The sequence below is a fragment of the Scleropages formosus genome, chromosome 19, assembly GCF_900964775.1.
Source record: "Scleropages formosus chromosome 19, fSclFor1.1, whole genome shotgun sequence".
NCBI classification, from domain to species: Eukaryota; Metazoa; Chordata; class Actinopteri; order Osteoglossiformes; family Osteoglossidae; genus Scleropages; species Scleropages formosus.
Window position 1 is genome coordinate 13,478,889 of NC_041824.1, and position 25,978 is coordinate 13,504,866.

Below are 25,978 nucleotides of genomic sequence, written 5' to 3' on the forward strand. Positions count from 1 at the left end.
CGGGGTTGAGGGGGTGTTCTAAATGTGATGGGTCAGCTCTGGATTGCTGCACTTGAGATGGAGAGGTGGGTGCACTCTCCTGTAATGGATTGTGTGCTGGAACCAGGGAGACTGCACTGGGGTCGTGTCTTCCAACCCTTATTGAGTAGTGAGCTGAGGGGCAGTTCTCCCAGCTTACCCCCCCCCATTGGCCCAGCGCTGTGTGTGGTGCTCTGATTGCCCCCACCAACCAGCTTCCCACCCACCCCTCTCCTCCAGGCTGTAAAGGAGAGATCTCCTCTTAGACACTCACCAAAATGCACTTATCCTTTCATTGCGTCCCCCATTCACCCAACGCACGCGTGCAGACAGACAGACAGACAGACAGACACTTTTTCACTTACAACCCCTTGTGAGTGGGAGAGGGAACTCAGTGCCAGTGCTGTCCAGCTCTGGAGTTCTAGCCCAGCCCACTCCCACCCCCCAAGAGAAGATTGGTGCTGACATGACAAGAGCATTAAGGTGTCAGCAGACATTTCCAGTGATGCGTTTCCAAGGATGTTTCCCACCAGGGGGTACAGATGGGGGCCCAGTAAATCAATGGAAACCAAACTGGAGTGATGCAGTACTGAAATGCCCTCCCCCCCACTTGTGATTTATAATTGTTTCTGATTTGTGTTCCTCGTCTCTGAACAAGACCCCCGACATACGAGGAGAGGCATTTGGACATGTGGATATGTGATGTATTGCTGCAGATTTAAAAAAAAAAAAAAAAAAAAAAGAGTGCAAATATGTACTAAGATTTAAATATATGACCCTTCCAAAAGTAGTTTACAATTATTGAGCTCCTCCAACTACTTACCTATTTATACAGTAGGGTACACTGTATACTATACTAGTACAGTTTACTGTAGCGATGCAGGATGCAAGTACTTGAGCGAGTACCTTGATCAAGGCAGGTGGGATTTGAACCAACGATGTTCAGATCTTAACACAGCTGCTCTAAAAACCATGCTACCTGCTGCTCTGTGATGGGTGGCACAACAGTGGGAGCCATGTGATGTCAGGGCCCTTGATGTGCCGCATGGGGTCTCAGCCTTAGGGACCAGGTATCCCTTGTGGGTTAGAAATACAAGCTAACAGAGGGAGCTGACCAGCCACGTTGGGCCCTCATCCCCATGCACTCGCTCAAGGGAGCAGCTGACAGTTGTCTTGGGCAGGGGGGAGGGTTAAAGGTTTTGTGGAGCATTGATTGCAGTCAGCGTGCAGCTTCACTACACGCTAATGTAGTTTATGCTGAGTGTGTATCGTGTGTGTCCCGTGTGGCTCCATCTGTGTTCTTTGGCATTTACTGTGGGGAAAAACAAAGAGTGGCATATGGGTACGACTGTCAGCATCTCTTGCACTGGTGAAAAGTAACTTGAGGTAGTTTATGGTTAGGGTTAGGTGTGTTCTTCAACTGGCCTTTCAGAGAAGCAGCAGTTAGCTGCACAGGGAATGTGGGTGGCACAGCAGGTAGCTCCAGTGCCTGGGCTGAGGCTTCACTTGTGGGTTCCACTCCGACTCAGTCAGTGTGGAGTTTGCATTTTCTCCCTGCATTTGTATGGGCTTCTTTCAACAGTCCAAACATGAGTTTCGGGTGGTTCATGATTTTAAATTGTGTGTGTGTGTGTGAGAACCTTGATCAGCTGTGTTAGGCCCATACCTGCTACAATGCTGCAAACACAATCTCATCCTGATAATTATGTAATTGCTGTTGTTGCATCTTTCTAAAACTCATTAGTGGTCGCCGGCAGCTCTGTGATAAGAGAAACTGAACGCTGCTTGCGTTTACATGCGCGCACACAGATTTCAGCAATGCACACGTGTACACAGGCAGTTTATGCACACATGAGAAGGAGCACCTCAGAGCGCTGTTGTTATGTAAATGTGGTATATTGGTGTGGTCAGCGAGGCATGGAAAAGGTAGTACTGCAGTCGCATGTGGGGGGGTGGGGCGGAAGGAGGCGCATGGCTTCAGGGCGCCACACTTTATTAACAAGCCTCGTTTAGCCTTTCCTCCCCTCCTATAACTGACCCAATTACAAGGCAGGCATGGCCCTCGGTCCCTTGTGCCCTGGGGCCAGGGAGCGTGGGGGGGGGAGTTCTGCCCAGGAAAGAGCTGTTGGCTTTGGAGCTGCTAAGCTCTCAAGAAGCTCTGCTTGTAAACAGGCCAGACTGAGGATGTAGGGAACTCCTCTTAGCAGCACACATCAGGTCGGAATTCCTCATGTGCTCCTCTGTAACAACGGTCCTTAGTAGCTTGCTTATGTCCAAGGGTATTTGCACGTTCGTTTATAGAGCTCCTTCAAAAGCGTTTTTCATCAGCTTCCCTCCTGGTGTTGGGCAGCCCCTAGGGGTACGGTCCCAGCCACAGAGCCTGCGCTGGTCTTTTGGGCGTCCCTAGGCAACAATCAGTCCGACACCCCTTGGTCTCTAAAATCAATAACAGTACACATATATGGAAGACAACAGATTATTTTTATTTTTGATATGGATACATGTAAATCATCAAAAGAGGAAAATAAAATTTGAATTGGTAAATTATTTTTATGCTGTTATTTATGATCATTGTATGTAATTCTTTATAATAGATACACAGAATGCAAATGTATCATCTAATGACTGATAGTGGGTGGTTTGTAGATAAAATTTCTTTTTGAGACTAAAGTTGGTTAAGGGAACATATAGATATGTAATGTTTACTGTGTAGAGGGAAGCTTAATTTCAGAAAAAATGTTACAACATTTCCAAGACATCGGTTGGCGGTGTATCATACAACGTTTACATAATTCTACGTGTAAGGTATCAGATCTTGAGTTTTCTATTGAAACTATTTCATTAGTATTAAGCAAGTTTTTTTTTTTTTTTTTTTTTTTTTTTTTTTTCTCTGATCACAATTTACTTTTCAGTTTTTTTAATTTTTATTTTTTTTAAACTAAATTCACCCTCAAGTATAAAGCAGCCCCAGTGCACATTCCCGCAATGTTTGAGCCCCGAACACTGGGCCATGAGAACACTTCCTGTTGAGGGGGAGCATCTCAGACCATATCCTGAAGAACGCAGGTGCGAGTGGCGTATTCTCCAAAGAAGTGGTGCTGCAGAAACGGGTAACACGGGCCCAGGGTGCGAGTGTATGACAAATCACAGCGGAAGGAGAGGCAGTCAGATGTTTTCGTGTGCCTGTCGCTGCCCCTCCTGGCAACATGGCAGAGGTGTGTGTTCCGAAAGCCCCTTTAGTCCATGCGGCCTGTCCCAGCAAAGCTTTGGTTTGTCACCGGATGTGCTCAAACCACCTCCTTCCTCAGCTCTGATTGTGGTTTATGAACAAATGGAGCTGTGATTACACTTGCAGCCCCAGCTGTGTATTTAAGCAAAGAACTCAGTGCAGTAAATGGGACAGGTACCCTGCAGTGAGGCGTACAGGCACGTTTTGCTCATTAGCTTGTCGATTATTGATCGTCAAGGAGGAATTGTGGCCAATGCACCACATCAGACCCCCCCCAACCCCAATTTGGGAAAAGTGCTGTTTAAGTTACTGCTATCTGCACCATTAGTTCAGCCACCTTTTACAGATATGTCTCCAATAAGTATCAAATTTTTTTTTTTTTTTTTTTTTTGGCCAATGCTTAATCTGTATTCTTTCTGGAGAACAATGGTTGGCGCGGAGATGCACCATTTGTGCTCTCTTCCCCCTCACTTTTTCATTTGTGCCCGTCCCCGCGGATAATGGAAATGCCAGCGTGGAGAGTCGGGCTGTGCCTCAAACTTCAAAAAGTCCATTTGCAGAAGTGACAGAGCAATTTGCCCGTGTGCTTTCTCGCCACCAGTTAATTAAAAGTTCCCCGATAGGCTGCCACACGTCTCCCCAGCGCAAACACTGGGTGCTCAGCAGGACATTAAACTGTCTGTTTAACCGGGGAAATATAAATTTTGATTAGTGAGCTTTTGATATGTGTGCAGTGGTTTGCCAGCAGCTCCCTTTATTTTCCTTGCTGCCGTTTGGATGATCTAGGACACCCTAAGCACTTGTTGGGAAGGTGTTGGAAAGGGGCAGCAGGTGGCGTACTGGTTAGAGCTCAGAGTTTGGAGTCAAGGGTTGCGGGTTTGAATCCCATATCCTGCTGTAGTACCCTTGACAAAAGGTACTTTCCTTGAACGGTTCCAGTAAAAATGGCAGTAATTGTGAGGAGTTTAATATTGTACATAAAAATGTGAATAAATGTAAATGTGTTTTGCGCAGGCAGGGACAAAGAAACCCTAAACAGGTGGCGACGGGTGTACAGCCTCTTCTCAGATTGGCTTCCACCTGCTGTTTGCGCTGCCTGTGCTTGAACACGCGACACGTTTCCCACGGTCGGCTGCCATCCAGAGGGTGGGGAAGGAGAGGTGAGGTTCTTAGCAGGATATGGCCCACAAGAAAGGCCCCTTGTCCCTTTGGCTGTGCTCCAGTGGGAGTTGCAGTCACTGCTCCTTATGAATGACACCAGGAAAGAAAGAGAAGCGCTACACTACAGTCCCAGGCGGTGCTGATGCGGTGCAATGTGCTTGAGAAAGCTGGACACCTCATGCATGTGGAAGTTCACCGTGTCGTGTGGAAAGCTGTGTGCAGGAGACCTGACTCGGGCGCAATGCACTCCGGGTCCTCAAAAGGATCGGTTCACTCGAACCGCTATTTCCCTATGGATGTCTTAATGCAGTCGGAACGGGGAGCGGTGAGACTCTGCGGACACAAGCATGGTAGTTCCCCACGTGTCACAAAGCAGAGCTCCGGTGCCGCACATGTGGGTGCAACACGCTGACAGAGAACCCGTTTGCTGGATGTTCCCAGTCTGCTTGTAACAGTGATCCAATGTGTGCCCGTTTTTGCTCATGTTGAACCTTATCGTAGTCCTTGCTGACCGAACACAGTGGAAAAGATGCAGCTATTGATCCGACGAGTTCCCCGCTGAGGTTTTGGTGTCAGGAAGCCTCTGAGAATGTAGATGAACTGTTGTCTGTTGAACCTGAGCAGTGGGGCTCGCAGGTTGTTGCATCGAAGCGCCTTTCCTCAAGCACCTAATTTATTCATGTCGTCTCACCTGCGGTCGTCGCTCGCCTTGTTGGTGTCACGGTGGTGTGACGAGGCTCCACCACCACCCCGATAGGTAAATGCATCCATGAGTTAGGCTTCTCTGAAGAACAGTGATGGACCTTCATCGAAAATGGGAAAGCCAACATAATGGGAAACGATAAGCCTTGAATGCGATTCCTCCTTCCCCTACTTTTGCTGAGGGCCTGATGGGGGGTCATCTGCTGGAAAGAGCTTCTCAGACCCGAGAGCACCAGCTTTCCGTGGAACGTCACTGCGCACAGATGCCGATATGCCTTCTGGAAACGTGCCCTTTACATTCACACTTACACACACGATGCATAAGGGGTACTGTGATGCCTGGCCACGCTGTCCGATTTTTACTAACTAGTGTGCGAGTGTCTGTGTTAGATGCACTGCTTTGATCTTCCTGCAGTCATACACACACATACATGCAACATCTAGTGTTAGAGTTATCACTTCCCCTGAAATGCTCCTCTGCATGGTGGGGAGAAACACGAGTGCAAATTCCCCACAGATTCACCCGGATTCAAACTCAGAGCCAAGGTGCTGTGTGGCATCAGCACTGCCTGCTGTGCTGCCTCATGCTTAGAAATACGGCTCACCGTCTGGGCCGTTGAGTTCTTTGGGGCAGGTTGGGGCAGAATGGATCAGAGTGGGGCAGGTTCCCCACTGCGAGCCAGGGCTCCTGGGGCACTCTGTGCCTCGTGTGCCCATTTGTGGCGCACCTGAGCCGTAGCACATGATGAATGGTTTCATTTGCTGCTGCACCGTTTTGTATCCAGCCCAGAGTGTGCGAGACTGGGAGGGACAGTGAGGAACACGACGGCTTCCTGAACAGAAAGTTTCTCTGGACGAAATTAAAGGCTGTCATTTTTGGCCTATTGCTGCTGCTTGTTTGAGGGGTGTGCGGCCTTCACAATGGGCCCATCCATCAGTGCTCTGCGGTCTCCCGGCGCTTCCCGTCTCAGTGCAAATGGCGCAGATAGAGCAATTACAGGAAGGTGGCTGTGGCAGCGCGGCGAACCTCCGGATCGCACAAAATAACCGAATCACAGCTACATTATCGCCCCCCCCAGCATGTGCTCCTGCCCCACGTTGTCTGATTAAGTCCAAAATCGAGTGAAAGAGGCTCATTTGTGTGTGCATATCTTTCTGCAGTCTGTGACAGAACGCCCACCCACCCCGGGCTGCGGGAGGGGTGTCGCCCTCGCACCCTGAACACGCCAACTCTGCTGCCAGTGTCACTGGGCGCTTTTCATAATGGTGCCTTTTTGCTTAGCAAGACAATGGCGTTTGCCTGAAGATGAGGTCATCTGTGCGTCAGTCGCCCTCTTCTCTCATTTTTCTTTTGCACAGAAGTGTTATTTTTCCAGTCTAACAAAGGTCCTGTGTGTTCTGTGTTACTAAAGCTTCAGAAGAGCACGTGTGGCTCAGTGTATGTTCTGAGTGCAGCACGACAGTGTATAACCAAAGGGTCGATATGTCTTATGTTGTCCGTGCGTGCGTATATGCACAGCACCATTGCAGCTACTGCTTATGATGTGACAGAGTGTTCAGGTAAGGCCTGGTATCTTTAGAGCACTTTGTCTTCACATACGCACAGATCGAGACCCCAATCGTGAACCACGCACACTCTCAGACAGACACATACACGCACAATCACATGCACGCATACACATTTTGCCCCCAGGGACCATACCACATCTGCTTCCTTTTTTTCTGTCCTCTTCTCTACCTTTTGGAATCTGTCTTCGGCTCATTCCAGCTGCCACACCAGTGCCAATCTAGGCAGGGAGGATTACACTTTCGCCCCACTCTCTCACTGTCCCCTCATCTATAATTACTGTCCTTGCAGCAAATCTTCACTCTTGTTTATGAATATCTCACACTAGCTGCTTCATTACACAGAAGAAACAGTTGTGCATGCTCATATATATATATATATATATATACACACACACACACACACACAAAGTACCTTTACACATACAAAGAGCAAATTATAATTACGCATGTTTTCCCAATCACTATTTTTAGTTTACTAATTTTACAATAATTTTACAATTTTTATTGCGAACTCACGTGTTCTAAAAATAAATGGTCAGAGCTAAAACGAAGTTGTATTCGGATAAAGAAAAAGACGCACACAATGTATGTATGTGAGTAGCAGCATACTGAGCATCCCTTGACACTGTACGCCTTGGTCACTCTGGCACTTTGAAAAACCATTCTGGCACACAGTCTCATTTATACATGGAAAAATATGCAGGTGGTCGGATGAGTCCCATGTGTGGACTGAAATGATGATATTGCTGACGTGTGCCTATTTACGTGTAAAAACATGTGTGATGTGCAACTAGGTGGGTGAGTTATGTGCGGCGCTGGGCACGTGCTTGGTACGGCACAGAGACCACGTGGAAGCGCACTGCTTGGAGTCGGCTGTCCAGACCTTGTTGGCAACGGGACACACACTCCGCTAGCACTCGCTGTTCATCACTGGTGCACCAGAACATTGTGAAGACCCTTCTGATCCCATAGCGAACACCATCTGATTGTCCTTTTCTTAGTCCCTTCCTGTTTCAGTGCGCTGGTGTTCGACTGAATAAAGGGCACCCCCTCCCAACACTCTCATTCTCAGACAACCTACTGGCACGGTCATTAGATATGGAGCTTTTGTCAGGAGGGGAGGAGGCCAAAAATAAAAATGAAAATATAAAGTCCGGATATAAACTGGACAACAGGAAATAATGCTGTCTTTCTGGAACGCTCTCGGTGTTAAGCCGTTTTTGTCACTGCTGTTGGCTTAGGAGAGTGGGCTGAGAACCACAAGCAGATGTTTGTTTGTGTGTGTGTTTGTCACGGCATGAGTGTAGACTGACCTGATTTTGCCTTCTGTGTGTTCTTGCAGGTGAGCCGTGTACCAGTGGAGAGCTGTGAGCAGTACACCGGCTGTGCTGAGTGCCTGGGCTCCAGGGATCCCCACTGCGGCTGGTGTGTCCTCCACAGTGTGTGAGTAGAGCCACTAGGACCCCCTGATGGCAGAGCCAGCAGCGCTAGGGACAGCACTTGCTTATTAACCAGTATTTATATGCCCCCTTAGTCCAAGGCAACTTAAACTGATAGATAAATAGTACACTGAACTACCTTCATACAGTCTGTACACCCATCTGCACACCAATGCAATATAGCACGCACGCACGCACTACAGGCAATTTCATTACTTTCTGAGGTGTAGAAATGACAGCTGAGGTGCTGCAATTAAAGTGGTTCCACAGAACAAACTAGTCGGGCTGTTCTGCATTGGACGAAAATCGGGACTTTATTATAATAGATGTCCAAGAGGGGCAGGAAGGTGATCTGCACTGACTAGTTCTGGTGTGCCACCCTGTGTTCTGCAGCAGTTGCCTGACACACTTCAGTACACGGTTTTCAGAAACTTCCCTTCTGTTTTGCATATTTCACTTTGTACACTTGAGCTTTTTCCGTTGATAGTGTCCCGTGTCTTACTCTGCCACTTTTTTCTGCACTAAAACATGTTATTGCTGTGATAAGTGAAAGAGATGACTTCAAACAGGCTGAAAGGTGTTTCTGCTGAGTGTGTAACCCAGATGAGCTCGCTGGCATTCCACCCCTTTTAATCTTTAGCACTGGATCAGAAATGGTGCACGTTCAGCGGATCCTTAAGACCACAAACGTTACTGTGAGGTCTCTTTAAATGGCGAACACTTGTAAGGCCTGTGTGACCTGATGGGGTGTCGGGGTGTTGCTGCTTGGTTTGCTGTGTGAGCACATGCTCTCATCCCTGCAGATGCTCCCGGAAGGATCGCTGTGAACGTGCCGAGGAGCCCCAGCGCTTCACCTCGGATTTGCGCCAGTGCGTGCAGCTTAGCGTACAGCCCAGGAACATCTCCGTCACCATGTCTGAGGTCCAGGTATGGTGGTCCCGGTTGACACCTGTGAATGACACTGTCGATATGTGTGTTTGTGTGTGTATAGGTCCTCGTGTATCCGATGTGCAGGTGCTTCCATAGCATTTTGTGCCTCTTTGTATTTGTGTGTCACGCTCCACTTTTTGTGCCCAGCTGGTGCTGCAGGCCCGCAACGTCCCGGACCTGTCCGCTGGGGTGAACTGCTCCTTTGAGGACTACATGGAGACAGAGGGGCTCATTGAGGGGAACTACATCTACTGTCGATCCCCATCTGCCCGTGATGTTATCCCCATCACGCGGGGCCAGGGTGAGTTCCGGAATTCCATCTCTTCCCCCTGTGCTACCCTGGGTGTTGGAGCCCAAGCTGTACTGGGTCTGAACAGTGTGAGAAACAGTGTAGTAACATAGATAGAGGAGGTCCCGTTAAACGGCCCTCGATGCTTTGTTTCCCTGAGCAGGTGGGCTGGTGGTTGGGCTAGTGCAGGTTACTCAGCCACGGTCTGGGCCCACTGTGCTGCTCGTGCTGCTGCCTCTGAGTGCTGCACCCCGGAATGTGCCAGAATGAGACTGAGACCCCAGTTAATGATGTGCAGTTGATGTAGTGTGTCTTGTGCGCTCACAGTAACAGCCGAAGTGCGGTGTTTCTTGGTGAAATGCTGCATGTGCCGTACGGCACCCTGAGAATGAATCAGTACTGAATGCAGGCTCTCCGCAGGGGACATGCGTGTTGTCAAACTCTACCTGAAGTCCAAAGAGACCGGCAAGAAATTCGCCAGTGTGGACTTTGTCTTCTACAACTGCAGTGTCCACCAATCGTGAGTCCACTTTTTCTAATAATAATAACAATAATAATTATTATTATTTTTCATGTATAGTTTTTATCAATGAGTGTTTTTGTCCACTTTGGCCATCTCTATTGCCTGTTTCCTTCTCTGTGTCCTGCTGCTTCAAGCTCCTGCACCAGTAGTCCCATGCAAGTGACGTGTGTGTGCAGTGGTCACGCGTGTGATGTTGTGACAGGGTTGCTGTATGAGCCTCAGGTTCAGGGGCTCCACTCAAGGGCAAACACCTGCAGACTGAGGGCTCACTCTGTGTTAAAGGTCACCTCACTGAAGTCAGCTCTTCTCCCTCAGACCTTTGATGCTCTCCTCCATTAGTGAAACATGCTGAACTTGATCGGGGTCAGGGAGAAAGGGAAGAAGAGGGTCTCCAGATGGCAGGGGTCTCATGAGTCCCCTGATTGTGGCCTTAGGAGCACTGGGGAGCTCTACTCAAGAGACATTAGACACTCCCCATAGACACATCCCTCGAGCCCTGGCTTTTGCCTGCCTCTCACAGATATGGTAATGCACTGTTTCCGTAGCTCAGGACTCAGAGGCCCTGAGAGCTCATCGGAGAGCCTTTCTACACGAGATGCCCATATTGCTTCTGATGAGATCACACTAATATAATTTCCTTAATGACTCTGGGACTTTCTGAAGTCTGCATGATCATCCTTTATGCTGATGGGCTGTATCCCCCATGGAGTTCAGAAAGACATGGCTGTGTGAGAGTGCACGAGCATGTGCCAGTGTGTGTACCTTTCTGTGCAGTTAGGGTGTTTGCAGCAGTGTGAATATTCCAGCTCAGCAGACTCCCACCTTCAGCTGGGCGAACAAGCAGATTCTCGTGAGCAGGACTTTTCTTCTTATTTCCCTCCCAGTTCCCACGAAACTCCATGTGCTCCACCAGTCAGTCCTTATCCTGTGTTTTCGGTTGCAACGTGAATGTCGTCCTCAGCAGGGCCATCAGTGCAGATCGGAGTCACTGCATTTCCTCTGCTTCATTTGCTGTGCCCATGTTTAATCCTTCCCCCTTTAATAATTTATCATAGGATTTCAGGATCTGTCCTGCTTCTTGGACCGAGTGAAGAGGCTTGTGGAGCAGGCAGATATTAGGACGTGTCTGCATCCTCTGCTGGTACAGGGAGGCAATGGGGCAGTTGCTATGGTAAAGCACCATATATGCAGCAGTCTCAGTGAGTGGCACTTATTGGCTACAGGTTCTCACACCTGCTTAATTTCATCTGCAGTATTTGGTGATAGAGTTCAGTTCAGCTGCTGAGCTGTGGCCCTCCTGGGGGAGTGCAGGAATGGTGCAGACATAAGAAGCGCCAGTGTGAGATTTATTGGACATGTTTGTGGGCTCTGCACTGCTTGACCCAGCAGTACTCAGAACCAGGGGGTAGAGCTCTGAGTGTGAGAGAGAGAGAGATTCTGCAGTGAGGATACCAGAGGTAAGAAGACCACAAGCGCCCCCTTTTACCCTTCACCCAAAGTTATATTTCATGTACTTAGCCCCCAATCCTGTGCCAACGCGGAGAAATCCCAGCCCACGCATATCGCTGGGGAGGGATCCGTTTTGTGCATCTATGGTCCACTCCGCCGTGCACGTGCTGCCAGGATGCCCCGTGTCAGCTAGGCGGGGGCGTAATAAAGAGGGCTCTCACGGGGGGCCTCCGCTTGGCAAGGCAAATCGCTGCATTACCAGGTCGGCTATTTACATGCATCATGACAGTATGAGGGGCTTTGCATTAAAAAGGGCCATCGGAATAGCTTAATGAAGCGCAAGGGGCTGCGGGCCTTTGTGGCGAGGAGTGCAGAGGAAGAGGAAGAGGGGGTGGAGGGAAAAATGAGCAGAAAAGAAATTGCAGCCATTGTGTTGGAATAGTGGTGCCATTGTGTGCAGGAACGAGAGCTTCAGCCATGGCAAAGTGACAATTTTAATATGAAAGGGTGGAATGAACACTGCCTTTGGAGCAGCTTTTATGGAGGGAGGAGCCCCTGGAATCCCACTGTGTTGTGCCGACCCCCTCCCAGCAGGCAGGCGTGCATGCGCACGCACATGCACGCGCGCGCACACTCAGTCAGTCACACTCGGCCTGAACGGCTCACCCTCTCTGATATCCTGGTCTCCGGTATCATTGGGAAATAACCACTTTGAAAGCCATGTTGGACGGGTGACACTGGCTTCTCGCTGCTCAGTTCACAGACTGAGCTGCAGCTGTTTGTATCACGAAAGGGAATGTCTGCTTCCTCCCTGCTGAAAAGGAAAGAAAAACAAAAACAAGCAAGTAAATATGAGTGTGCACAAGCATGGAGCAGCTAATAAACGGGGTCTGTTAGGGGGTGACAGTGACTTTGCTGGTCAGGGTGTGTCGCGCTGCTGCCCGTCATCCACCTGTGTTGATCTGGCCGTCATGTTGTTTTTCCAGCCGCTTTCTCTTCCCAAGTGGTACTGCGAGGCTTAGGCAGAGCCCACATGGACTGGTGCTCTGTGAAGTGCTGCTGTGCTTTAGGACCGAACCCACAAAGGGTGGTCAGTGTTACTCACAATGCAGTGCTACAGTGAGAAGCCAGTGTGGTAATTCAGGTGTTTTCCCTGCAGATAGGGGGGCTCTGGGTAAAGAAGGAAAACCCACGTGCCATATCTTTGGGGAATCACTAGTTACAAACTGCGACAGAAGGACTAAAACGCTATATGCAAACAGAAGGGAACTGTTTGTAGAGAGAGCTTCCAGATCGTCTCACTGGCAGCACGTCCATCCGACAGGAAGGCAGCGTATTTATCTCTTATAACTACATGTTCATTCCTCCTCATTACAACCACTTTGCACAGATGTGTGTGTGTGTGTGTGTGTGTGTGTGTGTGTGTGTGTGTGTGTGTATATATATATATATATATATATATATATATATAAATAAAATATACTGTACATTATATATATAATATATGTATAATGGACTTATAGCGTTACAGTGGAGAGATAAGTGTCCATGGGCTATCTTCTAAATTAATAGAGATGTGAAAAGATGAATGGCTGTATTTTAGGAAAGGCAAGTCACTGAAACTAATGTGTGCTTTTTCTCCTCCTTTCTGGCGGATATTATAACCAATTTGAGACGGTAATCCACGATTAACTTTGCATTTTAAGTTACGAGGGGGAAAGGAATGGAGCTTTAAGAAAGGGCTTATCTTGCGCCCACAGATTATTCTAATGTAACCCGTTAAATATTTCACACCATTCCAGACAGTCCACTAAGAAAGGAGCAGGAAGCGAGTGTTGAAGCTTCTGCCACACCCCCACCCCCCACACCTCCCTCACTCGCGGTGACCTTGACTTTGAATCTTGGGTGGAAGTTCAGTGACTCAGATTGCTCCGGTTAGTGAGAAAAGCATGGAATGCGGGAGTGTTTCTGTCCTGGACGAGATGTGCTGTGACAGTGCCATGGAACCGTTTCTGTCTGTCATGTTGCCTCTGTTTCAGCGTGCGGCATCAGATGTCCCCTCACCATGGCAACGCACAGTGTGTCCGTGTGATGTCTGTGTACAGTGGACTTTGTGTGTACTGGGCGCCTGCAACGAGACGGTTCTCCGTTCCTTCTATTTTGCTCTAAAATCCGAGAATTTTCCATCTGCCCAGTTTGTCAGCCTTAGAGGTGCCATTGAACTTTGAATCTGACTTACATGGCGATAATGAAATTCATGACTTTGTCTCGGATGGCACCACAGATTGTCCCCTAGGGCCCCATTTGGGCTCGAGTCAGCCTAAATGTTCAGTTTCTTCAGACATATACCAGTTAATTGATCAATTAAGTGGGTCATATGTTTAATTAAGGAACCTCTCTTGTCTTCGAGGGCTGAATGATAGTTTAATGTGTGCTCCAAATGGCCACTAAATTACTTAATTGAACAAATCACTAAAGCGATTGACCCAAAAGGATCCATTTCTTGTTCTATAGGCCCCCAAGTTCTATTTTGAGGCAATAAGATGCTGTGGTCGTCACGGTTTGCACTGTTCCTCTAGGCTGAAGGAGTAGGGCAGCAGATGGCCTCTGAACTCCCTTTTGTCCACTTGTTTGTGGGCTTCTGTCTGCTCATTACTGTCTTGTGCTTCTCGCAGTCTGTTGATGTGATATTCTCAGCTTTCTTCCCAAGTCCCTTACTCAGAGCTGTGGGGCCCATGAAGTCCTTGCATTAAACAATCAATGTACAATCCCTTCGTAGACCTCCCGACCCTGCCCTGCCCATCTGCTCCACCTGTGTCTCCCAGGACTCTGGTGCAGGACCACTGGAGCTTCTTCCAATAGCCCATCCATTTGATCTCTCTCTCCTGTAATCCTATCTCCATCTTTCTTCTCCTTTCTTCTCTGTGCACCAAAGTCATCCTCTGGACAGGATGAAAGATTTAATAAAAAAAAAAACAGCAGGAAGACAGACTGACAGCAGAAAAGACTGAGCGAGACCAAAATGGAAGGATGGACCAGAGGACAAGGTTTCCCATCTCACAAGTTGTGTGTTTAACTCTCTATTTCTGCTTCTCATCCACCACAGATGCCTGTCATGCGTCAACGGGTCCTTTCCCTGCCACTGGTGCAAGTACCGACACATGTGCACGCACAATGCCAATGACTGCTCCTTCCAGGAGGGCCGTGTCAACGTGTCTGAGGTCAGTCCTGTTGCCACTTCCTGTCCCCATCTCCTCGCTCTGTGTGGGTCAGCTGGTGAAGTCGAGCACGCAGGAGCCAGCGTGGTTCCTTTCACTGTGCTGCATTAATATGCATGAGTACACTCACGCACGGACACATGGACACGTGCAGGTTGTCCTACGCAGCCGTGCTACGTGTGGTTTGTGACCCGTGGAGGAGAGCTGCAGCTGAGATGTGCAGTTCTCGATCCTGGGGATTCAAGTGTTTCTAGATGGGGGAAGGGAGAATGACTATGCAAATCATATCTTGTTCTACATTTTCAAATGCTACATTAGCATAAAAACTAATATCAGTCACATCTCCCGCTTCCTCCAAGCCCACTGCTGGAATACCAAGTAACGGCCTCTTGCTGTCCCAGAGTAAACTGTTTATCAGCTGGAGATTTCCCTCCTATAAAAGGCAGCCCCCATCTATCCATCCCTGGAAACAACTGTTATTAAATATGCATTTGTATGCAAGGGTCTCCCGAGTGAATGGCATTTAGCTGTGCATGAGATGGCAGCTCTCTGCCTCGTGTGTATCTATGTGTGTGTATGGGTGGAGAAGCAGAAGATGTGTGTATTTGTTTAGCTGTAAGCAGCAAGCATCCTCCTTATCTTTTAGGCTGTGGAACACCTTTTAGAGCAGTCTGGTTTGGGCTCTTTATTTATTCATGTTATTAATTGGTCATGAGGTATCCAACATCAATCCAATTTATAAGCAGTTGTTTTATCTCGGCACTGTGGCCCAGGCCCCAGCCACGATACACGTGCTTACTCCTTTCCTCAAAGAGCAAATTACATGGATTAACATTTTCAGCTATACGAGACTGCCTCCGCCGCCCGCAAATCTCCAGCTGAAACGCTCGTGGGGTCTAATCGCAGGGAAAGCCGTTTAGCACACATTGGCACCGCTGGCGGAGGGTTTTGGCACCCAGATGTAGTGTGGGGGGGTTGAGCAGTGCTTGTAACTGATCGGGTATCCTGTGATGTTGTACCCAAAATGAACAGACTGTTAGGACACACATATCAATGATCAGTACAATCGAGCTGGAGCTGACTGTGCTCATATGAAAACAAACAACCCTAGTGATCCTTCTTCCAGGGGTTAGTATTACACGATACACAGTGATGGCTCCAGTGCATAGCCTCCACCACACTCGCTCATGTCCACCTGTTGAGTGCGTGGGCTGTATCGTCCTTGATGGAGATGTGTGGTCTCCTTCTGAGATTGGCCACAGCAGTTTTTGCATTAACAATCTCCCTGCAGACTGTGATGCCTTAATCAGGTGGCAGAACTGGACAAGCGCACAGACATATTCCCTTCACTTTATTTCCTCATATCCAGTGCTTTGCTCGCTGGGCCCCTTTGTCAGTTACCGTGGCAACGCTGCGTTTGTCGTATCAACGGAGTGCTGTGCCGGAATCTCGCCATCTGCAATTCACGCATTTGACACCATTGTCTATGGGAGACAGCCAATAGCAAGGGGCATTCCTTATGAGCACAGCTCACAGAAAGGAACAAGACATCAAATGTAATGAGCAACATTTACAAATCAAATGTATATAAATTATCATCCTCTCGACAGCCAATAAACAAAGAGGCGCATTAAATGCAGCCAGGCAGAAAATTGCTGGGGTAAGCCACACTTTGGAAGCCCATCAGGAGCAATATATAACGGCAAACAAACAAAGCGACACATCTCACTTTGTAGGGCACTGCTGGAGTCCACTGCTCTGCGACATGGGCATCTGCCACAGAATGGTGGAGAACCTTTGCATGTGAGATTTTTCAGTACTGTCACATTTATTAATAACCCCTGGTACCTCTGTAACGATGCGTGATCAACAGTGCCATGTGTGGACCCAGCCAATGCATGGTGTTCTCGTGTGAGCAGCAGGAGGGCGTTTGAGTGTGCTGCTCCTCTGCTTAGTTACTCGTTCTCCCTTTTATAGTTCATGTTGTCCCTCGTACACCAATGCCTCTTAAGCACTTTGTGTCAAAAGCCTGTGCTTAGTCAATAATCCAACCATTAGAATATCTCTTGTGACACAGACACCTGGAGTGAAGTGACGGAGCTCCTCCATATACTTACCCCATGCTGAGTTTGGAACTCGTCAAGCCTGCATTTGGACACACTCTTGGCTGTGACATAGACTCACGGATTGTCCCGCTCTTGAGCTGTGTGGCTCCGCCTCACACGCTCCCTTCTACAGTGGAGTCTTTCCTCATGGCTGACTGTTTCATTGACACTTCCTTGGTTACAGCACTACTAGAAGCTTCTAGCTCCATTTGAAAGGCATCTGCACGTATCAGGTAGTGCATTGTTCCTGTGTGTTCATGGTGGCCTTTTGAGGCATGGCTGGCAAGCAGTATGGACAGCCTGTCCTTGATACCACACTCACTGGCCACTTTATTAGGCACACCCAGCTAGTATAGGGTGGGACCCTCTGTTGTAAAAATGCTCTTTTGAGTTGAGAGCCTTGGGCTATGCAGCCTACTGAAGTATGGGCTCTTTCATATTTGTGGAACCATTCTGAGATCATGTGTGCTTTGAACATAGCACATTATCTTGCTGGTAGTATCAATGTGGGCAATTCTAGACTGGCCATGCAGGAATGTGTGAGCTCAATAACAGTATTGTGGTATTTTGTGACATTCAGCTGTGCTCAGTGTGGCAAGAAGACACTCCCTACATCATTATGCCACCACCTGGCTATACCAGCCAGGTGCACCTAATGATTTAGCTGGTGAAAGGAACTGGTCTTCCCTTCGCTTATTATGTGTCTACCCTACCTTACACTGCACAGGCATGGGAAACTGCAGAATACTCAGCTTGACTGGAGTGAGCACCAGAGTGCGCGAAAAATGGCCTCCAATTATTAGAGCTTTCATTGTCCAATTCATAACCATTAACACTGCTTTTGTTTTAAAGATAATAAACCAGAGGTTTCCAGATGAAATTGATCTTATATCCCCTAATTAGACAATGGATCAAACCGCCATGGAGCAGCGACGCGTTCCTGCCTGCTTTGCCTTCCATTAAAGGAGACATATGGCTGAGAAAAGGCCGCTGTTTTTGCTGAAATATGAACAAGCTGAGGCCAGGCAGAGCTTCTCGTTTGTGCCACACCCCCACGTGCCCCTTGCCCTCACCTCCATACTAACACACCAGAACTGTACAGTTTCTGTGAGAAGTGGTTTTATCACTCGTCATGTCATATAGTTTCATGGAACATAGTGTTAGGAAGACGATGCATAACTCGATGAATTATTACGTGCAATGGCTGCTCCAGTGAGTGAAAGAACGGCACACCCCTCCAACCCCCCACCCTCTTCACGTGGCAGGAAATCAATGGCCTCAACTGCATCACAGTCACATAGTGTTCATTTGCATATTTTTGGCCACACGGCTTGTCAGAAAATTCATCCGTCTGCCCACGGGCCCAGATCTGTGAGTCTTTGCCTCGGCTTCTCCTGCCTGTTATCGTAGATCCTGTCTTGTGCCAATCTCCTGAGCGACCCCTAGTCCTGTGTGTCACCTCCCACTGTAAAAACTGTTTACTGTTACTTCTTTAATAATTTAGCTTATGCTCTTCCCCTCTTCTTACAGTATTAGTGATTCAGCCATTTATACAGCTGGATACTTTTTACTCTGTCAATTCAGGGTAAGTACCTTGATCAAGGGTACAAGAGCAGAAGATGGGATTCAAACCTGGATCCTGTGAATGCAAGGCAGCAGCTCGAAACATTGCCACCTGCTGCTGTTTCCTTCTCTGAACAGTTATGTGACTTGAATCACCTTCCTAGTTGGTTCCTTCTGACATTGTGCTACTCTATTAGCTATACGTTGTTCAATGCAACATGCACAGACACACACACACATGCACGCAGATATCTCTGCTGGCATGAGGACACTTGCTGACCTTCTTTTTTGCATGTCAGCTGCTGATGACGGCGTAGGCAGTGGTGGAGGTGCGAGCACTAGATGAAAGCAGAGTTGGATGCCAGCAACGGGGAGGGGGTGCTGCGTCCCAAGCGGCAGCTTCACAAATGTCAGCCACCCCCTTTCCTGGCGTGCAAAGGGGGAGCCTTACCTTTTAATGAATGAATTAGTTTGTGAATTAATAAGTGGGAACAGGGACCTTATTGCTGCTTCTCACCTTCCACATTGCCTGCTTTGTAGGCCTTCTGTGTGGCAAATGATGCACCATGCTGTTGCAGCCCCCCACCCCCGCGTTATGGGCCCACACAGGGACCAGGGTCTGTCACCGATCTGGGGTTTTAATTATTCAAAGTGTATTAAATCTTAATTTCCAGATGCCTTCGCGTCTGTCTGCTTAATGGAGGCTGAAGATGAATATTACATCCCGAGTCAGGAAAGCAGCTCGAGGACTTGCAGTTGCGTGTACCTTTGCCGTGGGGTTTTGAGTTCGTCTTTTATTTCACTGTTTTTGTCGCCTTGGTTCTTTAAACTGTGCACTCTGCTCAGGGGCCACAGTATCCAGCATTCTGGCAGTAAATAAGCAAGTCCTATGATTGATTCCGATCAGGCAACGGTACAGTTAAGAATAAATTGAATTTGTGCATAAAGTTCTCTTCACCCTGGGTGGTCTGTAGGCAGAGAACAGATAGAAAATGGATTTGGATTTTCACCTGCATTTCGCTGCGGTGCATCGAGGTAGCACGGCCCACCATCTGTGGGCTTTATCTAGTAAAGGCCACACTACCTTTTTTACACGCGTCCATGGATACAGTTTGTGGTGCTGGTTTACAGGCAGATAAATATTTAACGTTTTGAAGACCTATTTCATCGCTGGCCTACCCTGAGCCTTTGCAGTGTGTGCGGCACACCCACTAGCGCCTGGCATTTCGCTTATACCAGTCCAGTGAGATGGCAGCCATGGTTCCTTTTCCAATTCTGTCAAATTGAGAACAGGAAACATGAGTGTGGGGAAGGCTGGTGGAGTGGGTGGCCTTCTGAGGGACAGGAGCATGCTCAGCGTGGCACCATCTGTAAGGGCTGCATTTGGCGACATTCATACTTTCTGCTGCTTTCAGTTTGTCACTTTCTGTCTGTGCTTTACAGTCTTACAAATGCTGCACGTTTCTGGGCAGCAGTTGGTATTCCTGGTGCTTAACGTTATGTCAAGCAGTGGGGTTTACCTCATCATTACCTTACTTCCCTGGGGGAAGCTCAAGAGAATCTCAATGAGAAAGTATGGGCGACACTGAGACCACACTGAGGCCAAGTGGAAGGTCGCTGCGGCATTATATCATTTCCACAGCAGCTGCTTATAAGGAAAAGTGGGGTCTGCTGTACAGTACAGTCCTCAGGTGTAGTGTGCTCGTTTTGGAAACCTGACACACGTATAATACATCTTTGTATTCCTGCCAGATGTGAACCCCTGGATGAACACCATAATCAGCTGCTTTCATGGCACATTAATAAGTTAAGGGGAGGTAAATGCCCTAAACAGCTGTCTGCCACACTACTGGCTGTCTTATATTCCACCAAACGGGCATCTCTGGCTTTCTGGGTCTTAATGTGGAGGGGCTGAAACAAGTGTAATTAATAATTAATAACAGTCTCTGGCTGTGAAATTGAACCGTGAGTACTGGAGGGACCCTTGGCCAAATAATACCCAAAGGATCCCAAAAGTGAGAGGTGGATTGGACTGGGAATGGAGACTGGCCACCATCTTTGCTTTTGGACAGCAATGTGTAACATGGTACGTGCGCGTGTGTATGAAGAGATCAGTTTGTTTTATTTTTTTTTAATTTAATTCATACCTTTCTTCTAAGTCACTTACACTGACGTACCCTTTTATACAACTGCATAATTTTTACTGTATCAGTTCAGGATAATCCTTGATCAAGGGTACTGCAGTTTGAGGTGGGATTCTAGCCTGTGATCTTTGGATTGGATCCAAAGGCAGCAACTCCAACCACTATGGTACAGGCTTTTGAAGCTTTGTTACACATTCCTGCAGGTGCACTACCCCTGAGGATTTCTCCTCCCAGTTGCAAAAAGGAGGAGGAGGAGAATGATGCCCTGGAAAGACATGTTCTCTCTCCAGGGGGCCCGGTCAGGTGTAGGTTGTTTGTTCATGGCCTGAATTCTGCTCAGATGCACCGAATCGGCTTCACCTGGGGACGCAGACCCAATTACATGCGAGAGAGCTTGCTTTATTGCTGTTTCTCTGTGCGTTGGAGTTTGGCATGTCATCTCCCTGCCTTCAGCACACTTGTTTGCTCCTTTATACATTTCTGCGGTTTCCCATCTTTGACGTTTATCTTATTTATTTTTCGGCTAATTCGTGATTGAATACCCCTGCAAAGCCCTCTCCCCTCTCAACCTAATGTGTCTAGGCAGCTGCTTTACCACATGTTGACAGTGTGCTGAGAAACACACTGTGGTTCAGCTCTCTGCTGCAGAACGTACTGGGGGAACCTATCTATACGTACCTGTCTTTGGGTGGTCTTGATTGCTGTAAAATGTGGTCCATGCCGTTAAATGTACCATCAGCTTCTCAGAAGCTTGACTATCTAGAGTAGGCAGACAAAGACAAAGATGTTGAAGATGAAGTTAAAGTATGGGGACCTACCCCAGCGCTGCACCGGCCTCAGTGCCCATTACAAGCATAGACATTGTGCTTTGGAATAGCTTTGGAACTGTTGCGCTTTGAAATTATGCAAATAGTTACTTGGGCTTTAGATGACTTTTTCTTTGGGTGGCTCACAAAATACCTGATCAACACACAGGTTTATTATTTTATGTCCACATTGACAGTCTCTCTGTTTCTTTTCTGATGCTTGTATTGTTAGAATAGTGCTGCTCTTTCTATTGTCTGATCTTACTGATTAACTCCTAAGTGTGTTCAGGAGTCTGCTGGTACTCTTGCATACAGCCACCAGTATGTTTATACACACATGCTGATACTGTAGAGCGCACTCTGATGACAGGGCTTTACACTGTATATATTATATATTTCATACTAGCGTCTTACTGCCCAAATGGTATTGAGTGGTCAGTACTTATTGTGCTGTTCACTATTTTTTTTTTTTCTTTTTTAAAATAAACACTACAGGCATTGCTTGATTTATGAAATCTCTTTATCTGAAATTTCGGTATAACTGTTGGCCTTTGCTTTACAATTTATGCAACAAAAGATTGATATACCAAAATATGTCGTTTCCAAACAAAATTAAAAACTGACACTTGTGCATTTTTCAAGTAAAGCAGAAGTGCAGTAATGTATTGTTGTTGGTGTATCTACATCCAGATCTGTTTATCTGGTGTGTTAGGAATGCAAGAGTGCTGCTTTGAGAGTATTGCATTATGGGGAGCGTATGAAATTTGACAGGAGTGTCTGGCAGCCATATCGGGTGTGTTACGTAATTGAATTATTGTGGAAGCAGCATGGCAATTAGCAGGAAAAGATAGCTGCTGGTTTTTTGGGTTTGTATGTGCATTTTGGCAGCAGTGTGCAGTTTTATAAAGTTGTTCACAGCAGACGTGATATGCTCAGTGGAGTCCTGCTTGGTTTATTGCTCTTGATCTTCAGGGGATAGTTATATATGTGTTTCAGACTATTCTAGTGATATTTAGGGAAAATTGATTTAGGATTTTTGGTGACCTGGGAACACATCATAATTTTTTCCCCCATTTAAAATAGTGGGAACGAGGTTTTAGGAACCAGAAATTTTGACATCCTTACCATTTCGAGGAAAGTATTCGTTTTTTTTTAATTTATGGATGCCTGTATTTGTCTATTTCTTTGTTATTCCAGTGTGTTGTCGCCACATTGTATGGTGTGGTAGCCGCATACTTACTGTCTGATTATATTAGGTTAGTATTAAAAGATTGCTGTGGTATTCTGATAGCATTGTTGTGGTGCCATGGCAGTATTGTGATAATACAGTAATGGTGCCGTAGTAGTATTCTGCTGTTATTGTGACTGTACACAGAGCTACATCTGCCCTTGAGGCTGCTGAAGCCGCACCAAATTGGAATGGCTGGTTACCTTCAAAATTTGGCTCAACTGAGCCGTTTGCAGTGGCATGTGGTTAATGTACCAGGACTGCAGACTTTCTCTCTCTCCATGTTTCTGGAGAAGGCGATGGGGGGACACCCAGCAACAGTAATCAGCAGCCAGCAAGGGCTTCGCTGGAGGCAGTATCTGAAGAAAACAAACATGAAGCGGCGGAGCAGAAGCAGCTGGGCTCCGAGACGTGAGGCTTTGAGCCACAAACCCCCTATGCCTCCCTCCTCCGCCCTTGCTTGCGTGCTTAACCATCGCTAGCGCCCCCAGCCCTCAGTGTGTCTGTGTCAAGACAACACTGTGAATGTTGTCCTCTACATTAAAGCTGTTTGGGTCTACAGTCCTGTAGGTGATGATTCCCATAACTCCCTCTGAGACTTGAGTTCATGTTTCCTCAGAACTGATAGGTGCAGTGGTTTGAGCTGCTGCTTTTGAACTCGAGGGCCCAGGTTGAAATCCCTCTTTCTGCTGTTGTATCCCCTGAAATAAACGGCTAAATTACTGTATCTTAACCCTGTACGTGGCCTTTGAGAAAACTTTCAGATTAATAATTTTTTTCACCTCTTAAACCCTTAATTTTGATCTTAAAAGAACAGTGTTTCACTGCACCCATCCCCTTGTGCCATCTACAGGAATGATGAACCTGCTCTCGGCACAGTGCAGTAGTAGTATACTAAGACGACAGCAGTAGCTCCACATGAGTTGGGTATGGTGTCATTGTCAAATGCAGATTTTTATGGCACCTGCATGAACCCGTTAATGATGACAATTGTTGAGCTTTTCACGCCCCCACCAATGGGTCTGTGCTTTTACTCGTTGAGAATGTAGCAGGCCGATTCTCGGGTGTAGTGGTGAGGTGAGGGACACTGACCTACACTGCACTCGTAGAGAAAATGAGGCCTCCGCATCAGATCTCCACAGCAAGCTTCAGGTTTTTCTTGAGGTTCCTCTGGTGGTCTCTGCGCAGGAGGAACTGCAGCACACAGCAAAGTGGCAGGATGCCACAAGTGGATCAGAAGCTTTTCTGGGTGCCGCAGGGTGGACCAGCGCACGCGCTTTGCAATGAAATGAGTTCGAACTGAAGACTTGATGAGGTCCCTCCGAGTCCTTGTGAGTAAGAGAGCGAATGAGACACAGCTGCTTAGGAACACAGGTCTCTTTCTGGTGGGGATTGAGACTCGTTTCACAGAAGTAAGTTTCTCACCAGCTTTGACTTTGTGTTCCCCTTGAGCACAGTAGTGACACAGTGCACAGATTAGAACAGAGTCCCTTTCCCAAACACACCTCCTGTTATTAGGATAACACGGTTCTCCCTGCTCTTCTTTCATTTCGCCCCTCATTCAGAGCTTCAGGCAGTTAATTAACTCTGTTGTTTATCACAATTTGTGTTGTACCTGTGTGCTCTGAATCCATAAACAAAGATGCATGTCATAAGCATAGCATTTACATATCTTATTTTATGGCTCATGCAAATTGATCTTGCTGCGGTCCTCAAAGTGAGCCCCGTTTCCTCATCCCGCTTTGCGTTTGCACCATGGCTGCAGAACAGATATTGCTTGGTGTTATCTACAGACCTGGCCTGCTCTCTTTTGTAAATTGCAATCTCAGTTCATTACCTGCACTTAATTTAACACTATTTTAACAAAAGCAAGCCAGAGAACAACTGTGGATGCCGACAGGAAGACGTCCTGCTGTGCTCATAATGATGAAAGAATCAAAGCTGTCATGGAAATTTGTCTCCTGGTATTTTCTCTCTTGGGTTAGTGTGTCCGTGTCATGGTTAGGAATGGGCTTAGCGAGCCCCTCCCCCAAAACATGAGCTGTGTGGACTGTGCCCATCCTGACCCAGGTCCTGCATTTGTTTATCATAAATGAAAAGCACACACAAGGTGCAGAGAGAAGGAACAAGCAGAGCATCCTGGAAGTCATGTGGGCAAGAGGGTATTAACATAAGGAGGTATTATTAGCGACCCACGGCAGTTACATGAGCAGTGCTGGCGAGCACCTGCAAGGGGTGCAAATTTTAAGGTTTGTCATTTCGCTATAAATGGGGTATAGAGGAAAGTAGATAGTGTAACATAAATCAAACTAGTGTGGCACCACACAGAAAACATACTTGCCACAAAGGAAGAAACATGTAGTCATACCCTGAGATGCGCCAATTTGAGTGATAAAAATTCTGATTTTCAAGGAGTTTTTAGTACCCCTTCTTCAGCTCACAAGGCATTACTTTCCGTTTATGAGGACTGAATTTGAAGTTTCTCCATCTCCCAACAACTCACCGGCAGAAGACATTAACATTTATGTCTGGTTAGGTTGCTATGGTATTTGATGTAACCTGCTGAAGTTCCTGTGTCCATTTTAAAGGGATTTGGTAATATTTCAGTATAAATGAGCAACAATTTTGAAGCTCAAGAGCACACATTTTTACCATTAGAACAAGTGCTAATTATGTCTTCACCCTGCGAATTCATCGTCTGAAGAGTTTTTCAAGAACACATTACCTTTGTTAAGTGAGGGAAGATGATTACAAGCACAAATAGACGTGACAGTAATACAAATAAAGCAAGGGTAAATTGGCTAGCACTGGTCAATTGGCTAGCCAAGGAACGTTGGGTGGCACGGTGGCACAGTGAGTAGCACTCCTGTCTCGCAGTGCCTGGGTGGTGTGAGAAGACGTGGGTTTAATACCCATCCAGTCTGTGTGGAGTTTGCATGTTCTCCCCATGTCTACGTGGGTTTCTTCCAGGAGCTCCGGTTTCCTCCCGTAGTCCAATGACGTGCTGTTCAGATTCCCCTATAGCGTGTGTGACTGTGTGTTCCACTGATGTATGGATGAGTGATCCAGTGTAAGTAGTATATCTAGCAGTGTAAGTCACCTTGGTGAATAAGGTGTGTGGGCTGATAATGTTACATAGAGTTCATTGGAAGTCACTTTGGAGAAAAGCGTCTGCTAAATAAATAAATGTAAATTACATACAGTGTGAGGTAGTCAGGTAAAAGTACAGATGTAGTGGTCAGTAGATTTTCGGTATGGGGGGGGGTGAGAAAGGGGTGACTACTGTTGGTTGTACATCAGTCAGATGCAATAACAATATTTTTACTGACTACTAGCACCCAGTAGGCGGAGGGCAAGACAAATGTGGCAGCAGTGGGTCCAACTGTCCAAAAGGAAAAATAAAACCCCAGTTTCCTTCCTTCCCTTTATTTATTTATCTGTGTGTCCACTTCATTTTTCTGCTCTACAGATGGGCTCTGGTCTGGGGTTCGTGCCAGAGCAGGCGGCAGGACTCTACGGGCTGTTCTTCCCACTGAAAATCTGCTCTCGCTCCTTGGCCCAAATGCTCGTGCAGTTGGCATGATGGCGCACACAGCAGTGCCAAA

The 25,978-nt window shown here is 47.3% G+C and overlaps 1 protein-coding gene across 3 annotated transcripts in view; it reads left to right on the forward strand.

Moving 5' to 3' along the window:
- Positions 1 to 25,978, forward strand: part of LOC108939320 (plexin-A1-like) — a 163,160-nt gene that overhangs the window by 80,232 nt on the left and 56,950 nt on the right. For all 3 annotated transcript variants that reach the window (XR_001966501.2, XM_018760562.2, XM_018760563.2), the window contains exons 5-9: positions 8,022 to 8,122; positions 8,922 to 9,045; positions 9,196 to 9,349; positions 9,758 to 9,857; positions 14,416 to 14,530. Coding sequence is in view for 2 of the 3 variants with exons in the window: in XM_018760562.2 (XP_018616078.2) it covers positions 8,022 to 8,122; positions 8,922 to 9,045; positions 9,196 to 9,349; positions 9,758 to 9,857; positions 14,416 to 14,530 (594 nt within the window). In the remaining variant the exon portion in view is untranslated. The remainder of the gene's footprint in view (positions 1 to 8,021; positions 8,123 to 8,921; positions 9,046 to 9,195; positions 9,350 to 9,757; positions 9,858 to 14,415; positions 14,531 to 25,978) is intronic.